Source organism: Sorex fumeus, unplaced genomic scaffold, assembly GCF_029834395.1.
Source record: "Sorex fumeus unplaced genomic scaffold, SorFum_2.1 ptg000047l, whole genome shotgun sequence".
Taxonomy (NCBI): domain Eukaryota; kingdom Metazoa; phylum Chordata; class Mammalia; order Eulipotyphla; family Soricidae; genus Sorex; species Sorex fumeus.
This window is the reverse complement of record NW_026606104.1, coordinates 50,260,101-50,277,623: the sequence shown is the minus strand read 5'-3', so window position 1 is coordinate 50,277,623 and position 17,523 is coordinate 50,260,101. Positions and strand designations below refer to the sequence as shown.

At 43.3% G+C, this 17,523-nt stretch overlaps 2 protein-coding genes across 3 annotated transcripts in view; both read left to right on the top strand.

Moving 5' to 3' along the window:
- Positions 1–12,219, top strand: part of ZMYM6 (zinc finger MYM-type containing 6) — a 51,358-nt gene extending 39,139 nt beyond the window's left edge. For both annotated transcript variants that reach the window (XM_056122890.1, XM_056122889.1), the window contains 2 exons: positions 4,152–4,296; positions 10,263–12,219. In XM_056122890.1, coding sequence (XP_055978865.1) covers positions 4,152–4,296; positions 10,263–12,094 — 1,977 coding nt within the window. In that variant the 3' untranslated portion in view covers positions 12,095–12,219. The remainder of the gene's footprint in view (positions 1–4,151; positions 4,297–10,262) is intronic.
- A 1,392-nt stretch (positions 12,220–13,611) lies between these two features.
- TMEM35B (transmembrane protein 35B) lies at positions 13,612–16,378 on the top strand. The gene is made up of 3 exons (XM_056123647.1): positions 13,612–13,722; positions 14,877–15,057; positions 16,204–16,378. The coding sequence occupies exons 1-3, from the start codon at positions 13,612–13,614 to the stop codon at positions 16,374–16,376; spliced, it is 465 nt and encodes a 154-aa protein (XP_055979622.1). The 3' UTR covers positions 16,377–16,378.
- The last annotated feature ends 1,145 nt before the right edge of the window (positions 16,379–17,523 follow it).

Below are 17,523 nucleotides of genomic sequence, written 5' to 3'. Positions count from 1 at the left end.
CTCTAGGGCCGTACCTGGTAGTATTCTGGAGACCATGACTCCTGGAATGGCACCTAGGTTGGACATGCCCTAATCATTGTACTATCTCCCAGTTCCTAGATATCGTTCGTTTCTGTTTTGAGGCCACACCCAGCAGTGCTTGTTTCTGGCTCTATGCTCAGGGATCACTCTTGGAGGGACTCGGGGGGCCATATGGGGTACCAGGGATTGAACCTGGGTCAACTGTGTGTGCATGGTAAACACCTACCCACTGTACCATTGCTCTAACCTTAAAGATCTTAAACATGCAAAACTATTTTAAAAGGATTTATAATTATCCTTTCTCATAGTTTGCTCTTTGACTCTTTGAATTTTATGTTACATTGCCCATTCAAAAATTACATGGAGTTTTCTTTATTTTTTTGTGGGGGAGAGCACACCCAGTGGTGCTAAGGGCTTACTCCTGGCTCTGGGCTCTTGCTCATTCCTGGTGGGGTTGAGGGGATCATATGTAATGCTAGGGATTGAACCTGGGTTGACTACGGAAGACAAACACTGTACCCAATGTATTATCTCTCCAACCTCAACATAGAATTTTTTCTAAGATGAAGGAAAGTTGTGAATATACAGTTCATGGATGAGGAAATAAATAATGGTTGGTGGTCTAGAGTGATAGTACTGCAGGTGGGCACTTGTCTGGCATGCAGCCAACTGGATTCAATTCTTAGCATCCCACATGGTCTCTGGGGCACCACCAGGAGTGATTCCTGAGTGCAGAATCAGGAGTAATCCTTGAGCATTGCCAAGTGTGGCCCAAAACAGAACAAAATAATGATGCTTAAACATCAATGATGTCTCACGACATGACAGTAAGGTAATTTTTGCTCATTGAGAAATAACAAAAAGTGTGATAATATTGTATTTACTTGTGTGTTGAGAAAAAGGCTGCTGTTCACTACCGAAATTCACGTTAAATTTTTTTTTATTAATTTGTTTCCCCTTACACTTTATATAAGCACTGTGCTTTACAAAGTTGTTCATGGTGATTTGTTACAGGCATTCAGTAGTCAAACAACAATCCCACCACCATTACACCTTTCCTCCACCATTGTCCTCAATTTTCCCAACCACCCCTTAAGTCTGCCCTCATAGTGTTCCCTCAATAATTTATTTTATATTTCTTGTTATCAATAATTTGCTAACAGAATGATAAAAAAATATTTCCTTAGAAGGAAGCTACTGAAGATTGTTGTATTTCATCATGGAGCCATTAAGTCCTTGTATAAGAGATTACTAAGATGTTGTTACAGGTTATAGGTTAAGCCTTCTGCAGTTCACATTTTTTTGTATCTCTGTGGAAAGTTATTTAGCAGATCCATCATATAGATAGCATATAGATTTAATATCTAAAATACATAGATTATAATGTTTGACTTACCAAACAACTTGTACAAGATTTTAGTCTATAAATATGGTGGTCTATAAATATAAATAGGGATATAGTAATGTTGTTTATAATAACAGATGATTTATAAAACTTAAATATTCTACAGCAGAAACTCTTGAAATTATCTGTAGTCATTCAATATATAAAGCTGTAACTAGGTTATCATTTGCCATCAGAAGAAACTTCTTTAATTATACACACCATCTTAGATATATAAGATGTCTGGAACTGTGGTTGTGTTCAAATTTGAACCAATAGATAGCAGAGAGATATGGAAAACATTTCATGTATATATGTTCATATCTTTAAAAAATTTTTATTTTATTTTTATGAAGTTATTTACAATAATTTGTTATGTTTACTATTCAAACACCAATCCCACCACCATTATACTTTTCCACTATCATATTTCAAATGTTTCCACTCCAACCCCCAAATCCTGCTCCCAAAGCAGAATCAATATAATTTATTTTGTATTGCTTGTTAGGAATAATCTACTAAAAATTATCCAAAAAGAGGAAAGTGTGTAAAGATTGTTGTATTTCACCAAGGAGCCTTTAAGCCCCTCTGTATGAGATTACTAACATGTTGTTAAAGGTACTTCTTTTTGTTTTTTTTAATTTTCCCTGAGATCGGTTGCCTTCTACTTTAAACCCCATCAAATGTGGTGTGCTTCTCTTGGTACATCAGTGGTATAAAGTATAAGATGTTGCGTGGCCACAGATGTGGCCATGCACTTCAGGAATTCTAAATTTTAAAATGCACTTATACAGCACTTCACTCATGGGTGAGGCTTGCTTAAGCCTGTGGAGAGTGGCTATGAGCATGATGGTTGTTTGAGTTCTGGAGGTTTTTGGCTACTGGGGCTCTGTTGGGTTGCCCTGGATGAGGCAGCCTGGCGCCAGGTCTGGAGTGATCTCTGTGGCATGTCGTTCTGTGTTGCTCTCTTCTGAGAGTTTTATTTCTGAGTCTCTGGGTCATGGCTGTTAATGAGATTATATGGCATCGGTGGTTCATGGGCATGATTGCCAAGTTACCAGAAACACAGGGAGATGTGGGGAGGTCAACCATTTCCAAGTCTGTGCAAGCCTGGAGAGTTTAGTCACAAGTCCCTCATACCCGAGATTTTCAGCAGATTTGCTCATGGGTGAGACTCATCTGAGACTGGAGAGCAGCCGTTTAAGTTCTGGAGGTTTTTGGCTGCTGAGGCTCTATTGTGGTGGGGATGGGAACTCACCTGCCCCCTTCTGGGTTGCCCCGGATGAAACAGTCCATTGTGGGTTCTGAAGGCGTCTCTGCAGCATGTCACTGTGAAACTTTCATATCTTTTGAAAAAAATGTAAATTAAAAACCTTTCGGATCCTATACAATTTGGTCTCTGTCTCCTTCCCCAAAATTGATCATTCTTACTCTACTTCAATTTTATTCTTTTTGGGGGGAGGGGGGCAAGCACACTCAGCTGTGCTCAAGGTTTACTCCTGACTCTGTGCTCAGGGATCACTCCTGGTGGGTTGAGGGATCATGAGGGTTGCCAGGTAGGATGCATGCAATGCAAGTACCTTACCCACAGTACTGTCTTGCTGGCTCCCAGTTTTGTTCTTAATGTTGTACCTAAAGCCATACTTTTGGGCTTTTAGATCTATAATTTCTCTGCTCGGAATCCTCTGACCTCAGGCCTTTGCATGCCTTGCCCTTTTGAGTATCTCTGTTTAAAAAAGTCTACTCAAAAATTACTTCCATGTTTGTACTCTCCATTATTTTGCCCCACTTTATTTTTTTCATAGCACTTATCTCTATAATTATCCATTATACTATGTAATTATGTAGTGTATATTTGTTTTACTTGTTTAACTGACGTGTCTCCTAGAATGTAAGGTCCTTAAGAGCAGGAATTTGGTTTTCTGATGTATCGTCAGGGTTTTAACAGTGCTTGAGTTTAAATATTTATTAAATGCAAAAAACATTCTTTTATGTTTTGGTTATACTTCAAATTTGTTTTATAAAACAAACTTGCAAGAAATTTCTAGGTAGTCAGATTTGCTTATCTTTTTCACCTTGTTTTAAACTCTGGTGCTTTAAGAGCATTTCCAGTATTCTGGCCATTTCAAATTTCTCTAGTGGACATTGATTATTTTTGGTATATATTATACATGTTCAGAGTTCTTTAGTGAAATACACTTTTTCGTATGACTTGAAATTGGCTGTGATTTTTGCGACAGCCAATTGTTGTAATCAGTAGCACTGTAGCACTGTACTCCCGTTGTTCATCGATTTGCTCGAGCGGGCACCAGTAACGTCTCCATTGTGAGACTTGTTGTTATTGTTTTTGGCATATTGAATACGTCATGGCTAGCTTGCCAGGCTTTGCCCTGCGGGCGAGGTAGTCTTGGTAGATTGCTGGGCTCTCCGAGAGGGGCAGAGGAATCTAACCCAGGTTAGCTGCTTGCAAGGCTAACACCCTACCCGCTGTGCTCCAGCCCATTATGATCAGTGAAGGTGTTTTTTTTTTTAAATTTTGTTATTATTTTAAATCAATAAATGGAAATGATATTGATTGGAAGAATTAGGAATTAGTGTAAATTTCTCAAAGTGACTTTATTGTGATGACTGTTTCTAAGGAATTTTATTTCTTTTGATACTGTGCCACCTTTCAATTGATAGCAATTATAGACAGTGATAGGTACTGATAAAAAACTCTTTGGTTTCTGAATTTGTTTTTAACTAGGGAAATGCACAGACAGATGCCACGAAACTTCTATCTTCCCAGACTTCCAGACTTTTAAAGAACAAAGCATTATTATGCAAACCTGTCACTCAGACCAAGGCTACCTCTTGCAAACCACATACACAACACAAGGAATGTCAGACAGGTATGTGTCCTTTGCTTTCCACTGTAAAAAATTTATTTTCTCTTTCATCTGTTTCTGTGTTTTGTTTTTGCTTTTGATTTTTTAGAAAAGAAAAGAAAGCTTTACAAGTTCTTAAATGTGAAAATAGTAATTTATGGATCACATACTTTGAACATCTACTTTATTCCTTTCATAATTATTGTCATTAACACTAGTAACTATAAAAACTCAGCTCATTTGCACACCATGCATTATACGTAGCGTGGACAAGCAAGCATCTCCTATGTGTTTGCATTGCTATGTTTCTAAATCTATAGTCAAGCTGTACATTGGTCAGCTTCTTGCAGGACAGTCACCTTAACCCCTGTACTATGTCTCTTCCCTCCGCCTCCCATCCATCTTTTTTTTTAAAACAACAGCACTGTGAATTGTTTGTTAGTTATGTATGAATTACTTATGATCAGGAAGATTATCTTTTTTTTTTTTTATTAGTGAAACACCATGAGGTACAGTTGTAGATTTACAAATTTTGTGCTTGGATCTCGGTCATACCACGATCAAATACCCATCCCTCCACCAGTGCCCATTTTCCACCACCAGGATAATATCCCTCCCCTCCATCCCCCCATCCCCCCCTGCCACTGTGGCAGGGCATTCCCTTTTGTTCTCTCTCTCCTTTTGGGTGTTGTGATCAGCAAAAGAGGCATTGAGTGGCGAACATGTTCAGTCCAGTCTACTTTCAACCTGCATCTCCCCTCCTGGGAGGATCCTCCAAACACCCTCCACTTGGTGTTCCCCTTTCTATCTGAATTGTCCTTTCCCCTAGAATACCCGGCTGGCCTCTAAGCTATGGAGTAATTCTCCTGGTGTTGATCTCAGCTATTCTTGGGTATTAATCTCATATTTTGTTATTTTATATCCCCCAGATGAATGCAATCTTTCTATGTCTATCCCTCTCTTTCTGACTCATTTCGCTTAGCATGATACTTTCCATATTGTACCACTTGTATGTAAAGTTCATGACTTCATCTTTTCTAAGAGCTACATAGTACTCCATTGTGTAGATGTACCAAAGGTTCTTTAACCAGTCATCTGTTCTTGGGCACTCAGGTCTCAGGAAGATTATCTTGCCTTCTTTTTTTCCATTTGTTATTGTTCTGTTTTTGTACTGCAAAACTGGTTTTGTTCAGAGACCACTTGAGGAAGATTGTTTTAGCACATACTTCAAAAGGTTGTAAACTATTGCTCCAATCATCCATGCTTACTGTTTTCAATCCTGCTACCTTTTTGTTTTAATTACTCTATAACCTACTCAACTGAAAGCATTCAAAACAAATTTGGTGGTGGTGGTGGTGGTGTGTGTGTGTGTGTGTGTGTGTATGCACGCGCACCACCCAGGAGTTCTCAGGGTTAGGGTCCCACTCCTGGTCTGTGTATTTTGTTTTGTTTCATTTAGGGGTCACTTCCGGGAATGCTCAAGGGTTACTTCTGGCTTTGCCTTCAGGAATCATTCCTGACAGTGCTCGAGAACCATACGGGATGCTGGGAATTAAATAAAATAAATAAATAAATCTCTCTTTTTTTTTTTTTTTTTTTTTTTTTGCTTTTTGGGTCACACCCGGCGATGCACAAGGGTTACTCCTGGCTCTGTGCTCAGGAATTACCCCTGGCGGTGCTCACGGGACCATATGGGATGCTGGGAATTGAACCCAGGTTGGCCGCGTGCAAGGCAAATGCCCTACCCACTGTGCCATTGCTCCAGCCCCATAAAATCATTTTATTTTTAATGATAATTTTACTTTACCCAGATTGGCATGCCCTGCTGTACTGTCACACTGGCCCCTCGTTCATACTTGATCTGACTGTGAAGACTTAATTGTTTGGTGTTCATGATACTCTTGACAGTGTTCAGAAACAAATGCAGTGCTATGGATCAAATTTGGGATCTTTGTATGCAAGTTCTAGCCCTTTGAGCTATTGCCCCAGACCTGACCTTTGCCCTTCTCTTCTCTTCTCTTCTCTTCTCTTCTCTTCTCTTCTCTTCTCTTCTCTTCTCTCTCTTCTTTTCTTTTCTCTTTTTCCTCTGTGTGTGTGTGTGTGTGTGTGTGTGTGTGTGTGTGTGTGTGTGTGTGAGTGGTGATGATCCTAAGCAGTGCTCAGGGACTCTGAGGGGTACTGTCAGTTTAGTGGCATCCAGGAGCCATGTGGTGCCACATCAAACAGGATCCCAAGCATGCTTGCCTGGCCCCTGTACTATCTCTTCAGCTCCTAATTTTTATTTTTAATGATAATTTTACTTATAAGCTTAGTCTAGCAGCAAGTAGTCATGACTTTTATGTAGGGTGCCTTCTCTTGATAGAAATAATGAAAGATCATATTTTCTTTTCTCAGAAATTTATTTTTATATTTCTGTTAAAATAGAATAATTTGTGTATATGAATTGCATTTAATTTTTATGTTCCTTTACTATATTTTATATAGTAAAGTGTCTGTGGTCATTGGTATGTGGGTATATGTGAGTTTATATTCCTGGCTTTGAATTTCTTTTTTCTTTTTTTTTTGGCTTTGATTTCTAAGTTGCATTTTGGTTTGTTTGGGGCCAGAGTGGTATGACACTTGCCTTGTACAAGGCTGATAGGGTTTGATCCCTGGAACCCCATGATGGTTCCTCAAGCACCACCAGGAGTGATCCTTGAGCTCAGGAATTAGCCCTGTGCCCTTCTGGGTATGGTGCAAAAACAATAAACAGAAACATAATGTTTTTTTTTTCTATATACTACTGTAAAGTACTTTCTCCTTTAACACTACATCAGAAACGTAATGTATATGTATATTATGATTTGGGAATGGGAGACTATACCCATTGGTGCTCAGGGCTTACTCCTGGATTTACACTTGGATTACTTCTGATGGGCTTAGGGAACATATGGGGTGCCAGGGATCGAACCGAGGTTGGCCATGTGCAAAGCAAGCACTCTGCGATAGCCCCAGCCCCTACATTAAGATTTTTAACAGATACAAAGATTTCAATCCATATGACCATCTAGTCCACTAAGATTAGACACTTACGTTGCTTATAAATTTTTAATATTATAAACTGTTAAATTGTATAAATTGATCTTTGTCCACTTGTCCAATTTTTTTCTTAGGATAAATTCTAAGTGGTAAAATTACTGATTCTGAAGTTATCATAGGGCCGGAGCAATAGTACATTCTGTGAATTGTTTGTTAGTTATGTATGAATTACTTATGATCAGGAAGATTATCTTGCCTTCTTTTTTTCCATTTGTTACTGTTCTGTTTTTGTACTGCAAAACTGGTTTTGTTCACAGACAAAACCAGGTAGAACATTAGCCTTGCACATAACCTACCTGGATTTAATCCCCTGGCATCCTATATGTCTCTGAGCACTTCCAGGAGTAATTCGTGAGTGTAGAGGCAGAATTAATGCTTGAGTATTGCCAGGTGTAGCCTCGCTCCCCCACCCCCCACGCCAAAGAAAAAAGAAAAGTTGTCATGACTGTTTTTGAGATGAGATGGTCAGACTTCTTTGTCAAGACCCTGAACGGTTGGTTTGAGGCTCTTCATGTTCCTAGTACGAGCAGATGCCATTGGGCTACACTAGCATGTGACAGGGACGAATGGAGACGTTTCTGACGCCCACTCAAGCAAATCGATGAGTAATGGGATATCACATGATCAAGTGACTGTTTTTGATTTGTTTTTCAGATTACTCGGCAGTGTTCAGGGCTTACTCCTGACTCTGCCTTCAGGGATCACTGCTGCATTGCTTGGGGAACCATAGAAGGTGCTGGGGATCAAACCTGGGTAGACTGCGTGCAAGGCAAGCACTCTAAACACTGTAGTATCTCCCCAGGCCCCATCATAGTTTCTTGTGGGAGGGTTTTGGCTAGACCCTACAGTGCTCAGATGTATTCCTGGCCCTGTGCTCAGGAGTGTCTCCTGGCAGTTCTTGGGTGACCATATGTGGTGCTTGAGTTGGTCCCTTGCAGTCAAGCTAGGGTTGTTGGGATTCAAGGCATGTTCCTTAACCCCTTGTATTATCCCTCCAGTCCAGTCTCCTGGATGATTAAAACTTTGATAATGTGTTGCAAAATTGTCCTGTGAAGTCAACAAATAACTTGTTTTTATTTGGGGGCCACCTGTGGTAGTGCTCAGGGCTTATTTCTGGCTCTGTACTCAGGGATCACGCCTGGCAGACTCTGGACTATATGGGGTATGAGGGATGGAACTTGAGTTGCTGCATGCAAGGCAAGCATCCTACCCAATGTACTCTCTCTCTCTCTCATTCCCCAAATGTTAATAACTTTTTGCAGCATTTTTTTTTCATTTACTTCCTGGAACTTTATCTGTTATTTGTTTTCTCTGTCATCAATCTATTTTGGTTGGGTCATACCAGCAGTGCTCAGGGATTACTCCTGGTTCTGCAGTCAGGGATTACTCCTGACCAGGCTCTGGGTCCATATGCTGTGCCAGGGATGGTCCATATGCTGTAGCCAGGTTGGCTACATTCAAGAAAAATGCCTTTCCATTGAACTATCTGACCCTTCCCTGGACTTTAAAAAAAGTAAAGTAAGTCATTTAAAGTGAGTGTTAGCACAGCTGTAGGGTGTTTGTCTTTCTTTCAGTCAGCTTGGCTGAGCCGGGTTCGATTCCTCCGCCCCTCTCGGAGAGCCCGGCAAGCTACCGAGAGTATCTCACCCGCACAGCAAAGCCTGGCAAGCTACCCGTGACGTATTCAATATGCCAAACACAATAACAGGTCTCGCAATGGAGATGTTACTGGGCCCGCTCGAGCAAATCGATGAACAATGTGAGGACAGTGCAGTGCTAAGTCATTTAAATTTTGTTTTAGGCACTGTGGTGTATAATATCGTTGCTAATTTTTTTTTTTAAGCAATGCATGTTTTTTGTTTGTTTCTGGGCCAGTTCGTGCCATTATCAGGGCTTACTTCGGGCTCTGCGCTCAGGAATCAGTCCGGGCAGTGCTTGGGGGACCATATGAGATGCTGGGGGTTGAGCCCCGTTTGGCTATGTCAGGACATGCGCCTTACCTGGTGTACTCTTTCTGGACCCTATTTTTTATTTTTCGGTCTTACCTCTCAGTGCTCAGGGCTTACTTCTGATTCTGCCTTCAGGGATCACTGCTGCGTTGGAATCGCTCCTGGAAGGCTAGGGGGATCATATAGGACACCGGGGATTGAGCCCAGGCCTGCCACTTGCAAAGCAAGTCCCTTACCCTCTGTACTACCACTTCAGCCCTCAATAAATTCTTAATTTGGCATATTCTGTGGATTTTAAGTCCTAATTCCAATAATCTTTAGTATACATAGCATTGCTAGTACATGTACCTATCACACAGTCTACAGTGGTACTACTGTTAGTCACCAAGCTTTGGGCAAAGGAGAAATTAGTTTAGTATTGTTTATTTTTCTGCAGGGAGGAGGGCCCACATCTGGAGGTATTCAGGGCTTACTTCTGGCTCTGCACTTAGGAATTATTCCTGGCAGTTCTTTGGGGGGGCCAAATGAGGTTCTGGGGAATCTAACCTGGGTTGCTGTGTGCAAGGCAGATACCGTACCTGCTGTACTATCAGTTCATCTCATGGTGGTTATTTTGGTGGTTTTTTTTTTTTTTGGTGCCATTTGCAACGGTGCTCAGGGGCTACTTCTATTTCAGTCCTCAGTGTTTGCTCCTGGATGAACTCAAGGGCCTCATGCAGTTCTGGGTGTTGATCCCAAGGTTCTTGCATGAAGTGCTTGCTCTGGACCTTTGAACTATCTCCCCTATCCCAAGAAAAATTTAGTTTTTAATGAATCATAGAAGTATTATGACTTATGTTTAAACTTTAATGTATTATTTTGACAAGTACTAGTAACCAATATAAATTTTAAAATTAGTGGTTAAAAACAAGCACATCACTTGTTTGTTCTTAAAAATAACGGTGATTCACATATTTCATTCAGATTTACCAGTGCCTAATGAGAAAAAGAATGCAGAACTTGATTCTCCACCTGCAAAGAAAAAAAGAATAGATTTTCTCCAGACTTATGATGCGGAGTATCTAAAAGTTGGTTTTATTGTTTGTCCTGGATCAAAAGAAAGTTCGCCGAGGCCTCAGTGCGTCATTTGTGGAGAAATCTTATCCAGTGAAAACATGAAGCCCGCAAATCTTTCCTATCACTTGAAGACAAAACATTCGGAATTAGAAAACAAACCATTAGATTTCTTTGAACAAAAATCTCTTGAAATGGAATGTCAAAACAGTTCTTTTAAAAAGTGTTTACTAGTTGAAAAGTCACTCGTGAAAGCTTCTTATTTAATTGCTTTTCAAATTGCTGCCAGCAAGAAGCCATTCTCTATTGCTGAAGAATTAATTAAGCCATATTTAGTAGAAATGTGTTCCGAAGTTTTGGGTTCAAGTGCTGGAGACAAAATGAAAACCATTCCTCTTTCTGATAACACAATTGAACACAGGATTGATGAACTGTCAGCAGACATTGAAGATCAGCTGATTCAGAAAGTCAGGGAATCAAAGTGGTTTGCCCTTCAGATAGATGAATCATCAGAAATTGCAAATACCACTCTTCTTTTGTGCTATATCCGTTTCATTGATTATGAATGTAGTGATATAAAAGAAGAATTATTATGTTGCACTGAAATGCCATCTCATGTAACTGGTTTTGAAATATTTGAGCTAATAAATAAATATATTGCTAGTAAATCTCTGAATTGGAAACATTGTGTTGGTCTCTGTACAGATGGGACTGCAAGCATGACTGACAGGTGTTCTGGTTTAAGGACAAAAATTAAAGAAGTTGCCATGAATACGGTGGCATTTACACATTGTTTGATTCACCGTGAACATTTAGCAGCAGCAAAGCTGTCTCCCTGCTTACATGAAATTATTTTGCAGTTAGCACAAATTTTAAGTTTTATAAAGAGCAATGCATTAAATTCAAGAATGCTATCAATTTTGTGTGAAGAGATGGGGTCTGAGCATATGAATTTGCCACTTCATGCTGAAGTACGTTGGATGTCCAGAGGAAAAGTTTTAACAAGATTATTTGAATTACGACATGAAATTGAAATCTTTTTAAATCAGAAGCATTCAAATTTGGCCAGGTATTTTCTTGATGAGGAATGGGTTGCCAAGCTGGCCTATTTATCAGATATTTTTTCAATTATCAATGAACTGAATTTAAGTCTTCAAGGAACTATGACTACTCTCTTCAATTTGTATAATAAAATTGATGTATTTAAGGAAAAGTTAAAAATGTGGCTGAAGCGCACACAAGAGAACGATTATGACATGTTCCCTTCATTTTCTGAATTCTCAAGCTCCTCAGATTTTAATAAGAGAAGCATGGCTTGCATCATTTTTGAGCACCTGAAAGGACTTTCTCAAATGCTCAATGACTGCTATCCACCAGAAGAAGACTTGCGTTCAGGAAATCTGTGGATAATTAATCCTTTCATGAATCATCAAAATAGTAATCTCACGGAATTTGAAGAAGAAAAACTAGCTCAGTTATCTTCAGATTTAGGATTACAATACTCATTTAAATCAATGCCTGTAACTCAGTTTTGGGTAAATGCAAGGACGAGTTACCCAGAACTCCATGAAAAGGCAATGAAGTTTTTATTGCCCTTTTCAACTATTTATTTATGTGATGCTACATTTTCAGCTTTGACTGAATCAAAAGAGAGAAATCTGCTGGTTTCTGGCCGTGCTCTGAGACTTGCAGTCACATCTTTAATTCCAAGGATAGAAAAATTGGTAAAGGAGAAAGAATAGAAAAACGTCCATGTTGATTATTATTAAAGTCTTTAATTTTGTGTTAAATTTTGTATCAATCAATTCTCAAATATAATTTCATAATATGGATATGTTTTCAGTGATTAAATGTGTTTTAATTATTTTTATTTCTGTTGAGTTTAATAATTATTCATTGTGTACGTGATTATTTCCATTTTTCTAGTTCAGAGTAGAGAACTTAGCTATTTTATTGACTGATGGCACAGTTTGGGTTCATGACAAACAGGTGACAGTTGAGACGCTCAGTTTATAATGAACTAGAATGCCTGGATTTTGGAACAGCTTGACCCTTAAAAGTTCATGGGTTTTTTCAGTCTTAACAAGTTAGCCACTTAACTCAACAGGTTGTGGAGAGTAAAAAGATTTAAGCAGCTTGGATAATAGAAGTGGAAGCCGAAGGGGAGTTTGAGACTCCTTTTAAGGGCTCTAGACCAGAGCTTGGCAAACTTTGTTTATAAAGGGTCAGACAGTAAATTTTTCAGGCTTTATATATCATTTTTTGGTGGTTGTATAGCAGCTGTAGCATAAATAGTATATGAGTATAGCCACATTTAAAATTTTGTGACTTAGAAATGTGGATTTTATAGAAATTTTATGTGTCCTGAAAGCTACTTAAAATTCTTTTATCACTATAAAATATAAACACTGTTAGCTGGGAGAGGGAGCGACTTAAAATTATAAGGCAGCTAATGGAATTTGGCCAGTAGTTCACCCATCCCAGACTTCGCAGATTTCCAAGAGCTGCCGGACAGGGGTGGCCTTATAGGGTTTTGTTTAGTGAAGAACTTTCTTTCGGCTGCAGTTATTTAAATTTCCAAACAGGTTCCCCATGTTAATTTCAGCTGCAAGAAATTAAGAGGGGTGATATAATTCAGGCAGGTTCAGGAAAGAACTTTATAATCACTTTATAACTACCAGCTAGTTTATTGTTTGGGGGTGGGAGGTTGGGCCACAGCCGGTGGTGTTCAGGCCTCCTTCCTGAGCTCTGCTCCGGACTCCCCTTGGCAGGGCTGGAACCCCGGAGTGCCGGGGACCGAGTGCAGGTCAGCCGCCGTAAGGCAAGCGCCCTAGCCTCTGCACTCTCTCTCGGACCCCGTAACTATTAACCATTGACTTTTAATGACTTTATAGGTGATGGTTGATACTAATAAATGTATAGATTAATCGCTTTTCAGGGAACTTTTCAAGTTGTGCCACGTCCCAGGCTTTAGTTACTCAGGGGACAAGCTAAGGTGAGAAGGGGTCAGCTTGGACCCCAGAGCTCACTCAGTGGGCAGAGAGCGGGCCCAGGTCTTTGGAGGACAGCAGAGCTCTCTTCTCCGAGCATCTCCCGGCGGTGCCGAGACTTGCCCCCTGCAAGGGTCCTTTTAATCCGAGGAGGGCCAGCGGGCAGCAGCGTCCGGGTCTCCGAGCCAGGGACGGCCCGCCCACGCGTGTGCCCGCGCGCTCCGACCGGCAGGGGGCGCCTTCTCGGCGGGACTCGGCCCGGGCCGGCCATGGCGCTCTGGCTCGCCACGGCGCTACGTGGCCTGTTGGGCGGCTTCTTTGTGCTCACCGGGACGGTGAAGCTCTCGGAGCACATCTCAGCTCCCGCGTCCGAGCAGATGGTGAGAGGCGGGCGGCGGCGGCGGGGCGCCGGGCCGCGGGCGCGGCTGCGAGCCCGGGCGTTACCGGGCGCCTGGCCGCCTCCGGGGCGGGCGTGGACCCTGCCGCACCCCCACGTGCTCGGGCGCTGCCGGAGCCCCAGGCTGGACAAGAGGGGAAGGAAGTCGCCCCCGCCCCTACCCCTCTTTCCCCGTTTGCTTGAGCGCTTGGGCGCTTGCAGAGGCAGGGCCTTGTTCATCACCGCTGGGTGGGGTGGGAAAGCCATCCACGCGGGGGAGTAGGTCTGCCAGAGGCGAGGCCAGAAGTTGCACTTGCCAAAGTTTTCACTCCTTGTGTATGGGTCCCCCCTTGCCCCTAAATTAAGTAGATTTGGAGACTCCCGGCCCTCACCCCCGTGCCTCCCCTTACCCCCTCTGTTTTCCTCTCCCTGGGCTGGATACTTCTTAAGACGTAAGTCTTAGGGACTGGGTGTGTTTTGGGAAACTCCATCCCCAGAACCAGACAGCTTAGAAAAAAGTTCATGTTGGCAGTGATGAGTAGGGAGGATGGAGCTGAGAGGTGAGGGAACAGCAAGAGGTCGCCAAGCTGAGGGTTGGGGAGAAGTTGTCAGTGTGGCTCCAGACGACTTAGTTCATCAAGAGGAAGTCCCTCCTGAGCGGAAGTCCCTCCTGAGCGGAAGTCCCTCCTGAGCTGCTCCATGCTGTCTGTGACCACTATGCACAGTCGGCTCCAGGCCACAACACGGGACACTCAAAGAGTTGGATGTGTAATGAACAGAGAGATCTTCCTGTCACCCTGCCCACCTCCAGATGGGTAAGAGTAGTCAGAGGGGGAGCCTGACCAGGCAGCAAGAAAGAAGCTGGGAGTTCTCAAGGCCCTGCCACTAGAGAGGAAGGCCCAGCCCTTCTCCCAGCCAGCTCCTCTCTCCTGGGATTTGGAACCAGGGTGTAATCTGGAGAGAGGGTGTGATGAGAGAAAGGATCAGTCCCTCTCTGCAGCACTACTCCCCCATTCCAAAGCTCAGCTGTCCCCGGAGTTGCAACGCCTGTCCTAGAGTTGTAACACCTTGGTTGGGGGAGTTGAGGGTGTAGATGCAGAACAGCCTGGGCATGGCCTGGGTGGTGGGTGGCTGACTGGCATGCCCTGCCACCCCTAGAGAGCCCTGTTCGTGCAGTTCTCCGAGGTGTTCCCACTGAAGATGTTCGGCTACCAGCCCGATCCCCTGAGTTACCAGGAGGCCGTGGGCTGGCTCGAGCTGCTGGCTGGGCTGCTGCTAGCCCTGGGCTCACCGGAGCTGCAAGAGATCAGTAACTTACTCTTGACCCTGCTCATGATGGGTAAGAGGTCCTGATTGGGCTAGGGGGCCTGGGGGAGGGGAGGGAAGGAGGATGGAGAGACCTGGCTCACCTCCACTGACTTTAGCCACGGTTCCTTCTCTGCCGCCATCTCCGTGGTCTTTACTCCTGGTGCTTTCTAGACTCACTCGATTCTAATACTCTCATATCAAATGGACCTTCCGCTGCCTCAGTCCTCTTAACTGATGGTCCTTTAGAGCTAAGAATAGACTGCAGCCTAACAGCCCCTACTGCTCCCTCTGCATCCTCACCCCTGGTAGCTGCCATTTGTCTTACCTGTCAGGCAGATGTGAGCAGAGAGCAGGGAAGCTGGAACCACTGAACAGTGGAGGTGGAGAATTTTCTGGGGGCAGGCAGTCCTAGGGGACACCCCCTCGCAGCAGCACTCTTCACAGTAACTGCTGCTATGCAAAGCCAGCTGCTGCTCCCAAGTCCAGGCAGCTTTCGGCTCTTTTCTAGCCCCTCTCCTGGTGTCTTCCTGCTGCTGCTGACACTCCTCCCCTCCCCCAGTCTTTCTGTCACTGGCCTTGCCTTGCTGTCTGATCTTTCCTGCATTCCCACCACCAACCACTCACAGAGGCCTTCTTCCCTCCAGTAGGATTAAGAAAGGGGAGAACTAGGGAGAATTGTTCCCAGATGCCCAATCACTCACCTCAGTGTCTCCTTGGATGGGTTGCTCGCTGCTTCTTGCCCTAAGAGAGCACTTACCTTAGTGCCAGCTGCTTTGAATTCCTGCTTCTACTCTCTGGGTCAGGGCTGGAGCCATAGCACAGCAGGTAGGGCGTTTGCCTTGCAAGTGGCCAATATGGCTGACCCGAGTTTGATTCCTCTGCCCCTCTCGGAGAACCCAGCAAGCTACTGAGAGTATCTTGCATGGCAAAGCCTGGCAAGCTACCTGTGATGTATTAGATATGCCAAACACAGTAACAGTTGTCACAATGGAGACGTTACTGGGCCCGCTAGAGCAAATCGATGAACAACGGGAGGACAGTGACAGTGACTCTCTGGGTTGCTAGAGACAAGAGTAACATGAGGGTAGGGGGTGGCGGGGGTACATGGAAGGACCTGACTAGAAGTGGGTGAGCCTAACGGGAGCAGCTGCCCTCAGGGACCTCACTTTCCTTCCAGGGGCCATCTTCACTTTGGCGTCTCTGAAAGAGTCTCTGAGCACCAGTATCCCGGCCCTCGTCTGCCTCGGGCTCTTGCTGCTGTTGGATTTCTGCCGCTTCTTATTCCCAGCTGAAGAGGTAGTGGTCCTCACCAGGCAGACTCCAAGTGCACCCAAGGACTTTCCGCAGTAGAAACCCTCTTCTCTGCTTCCCTCTTCCCATGCTGCTGGCCACAGCAAGAATGGGAACACATACAGGCTAGTACCTTGTTATGGAGACAGGGTCAGAACACAGCCTATGTTGAAGCAGACGCCTTGCCAACTACACCCTGCTTCCTCTGTCGGGAAATTGTGACTCTTTCTGGGAGGGTACATACATCTTTCCTATGCCAAGTGAAAATTAAACAACAAATTGAAATCGCTCCGCAGTTTTTTTTTTTCTTCTCTCCCTCATCCCCATTCCAAATTTTTTTTTTGTTTTATTTTGGGGTCACCAGGCTATGCTCAGGGCTTACTCCTGGAGGATGTGAAGAACCATGTGGAATGCAGAGGGTTGAACCCAGGTCAGCAATGTAGAAGGCAAGCCCTTTACCCACTCTGCAGCTCCCTAGCTCTTCCCACTCCACATTTTTAATGACCCCAAATAACTGCCTTTAATTCCTTTGTGTCCTGACTGCTCAACAGTTTTTTCTGTCTCTCAGATTTTTTAATGAAAGTGAGATTGGATATGCTAGTTCATATTTTACCTTGTTGATGGCAAGACTGCATTACTATTCCATTGTAAGGTGGCCCTGTAATTAGCTTCAAACACCACAAGGACCATTTGGATTGTTCCCAAGTCTTTGCTGTTGTAAGGCTTATAGTAAGTTACCTTTGCATATTTATTTTCTTTCCCTAAATGTGAGGGTGCTGGTTCTAGAGTCATGTCTTTTGTTTGCTGTTGGTGCTAGGGATTGAACTCAGAATCTTTTGCACACAAAGCATATGCTCTATGGCATATATACCCTCCCTACCCCAGTGTAGGGCTATACCCATTCAGGGATTACTCCCATCTCTGTGCTCCATGATCACTCCTGCTGGGGTTTGGGAGACCGTGTGCAGTACAGGGAATAGAACCTGGTTTGACTGTATGCATGGCAAACCCCCTACCCACTATGTGCACCTTCTGGCCCCGCAGGGTACACATTCTCAAAGTATTTTTTGATATGTAAACATTTAGAATTTATTGTTGCTCAGTATATCATATTGTTCTGAAGGATACTGGCAGAAGTAGGTGCAACCCCATACTCTGGCCACCCTGATTACAGCAGAGTATAGAACCTGCTTCTGTCCTCTGACCC

Excerpts from the sequence above, each read along its gene's own strand:
- TMEM35B (XM_056123647.1), top strand. The coding sequence starts at position 13,612 with ATGGCGCTCTGGCTCGCCACGGCGCTACGTGGCCTGTTGGGCGGCTTC. Across the intron at positions 13,723-14,876 it reads CTCCCGCGTCCGAGCAGATG|AGAGCCCTGTTCGTGCAGTT; the intron begins GTGAGAGGCGGG and ends TGCCACCCCTAG. Across the intron at positions 15,058-16,203 it reads CTTGACCCTGCTCATGATGG|GGGCCATCTTCACTTTGGCG; the intron begins GTAAGAGGTCCT and ends CTTTCCTTCCAG.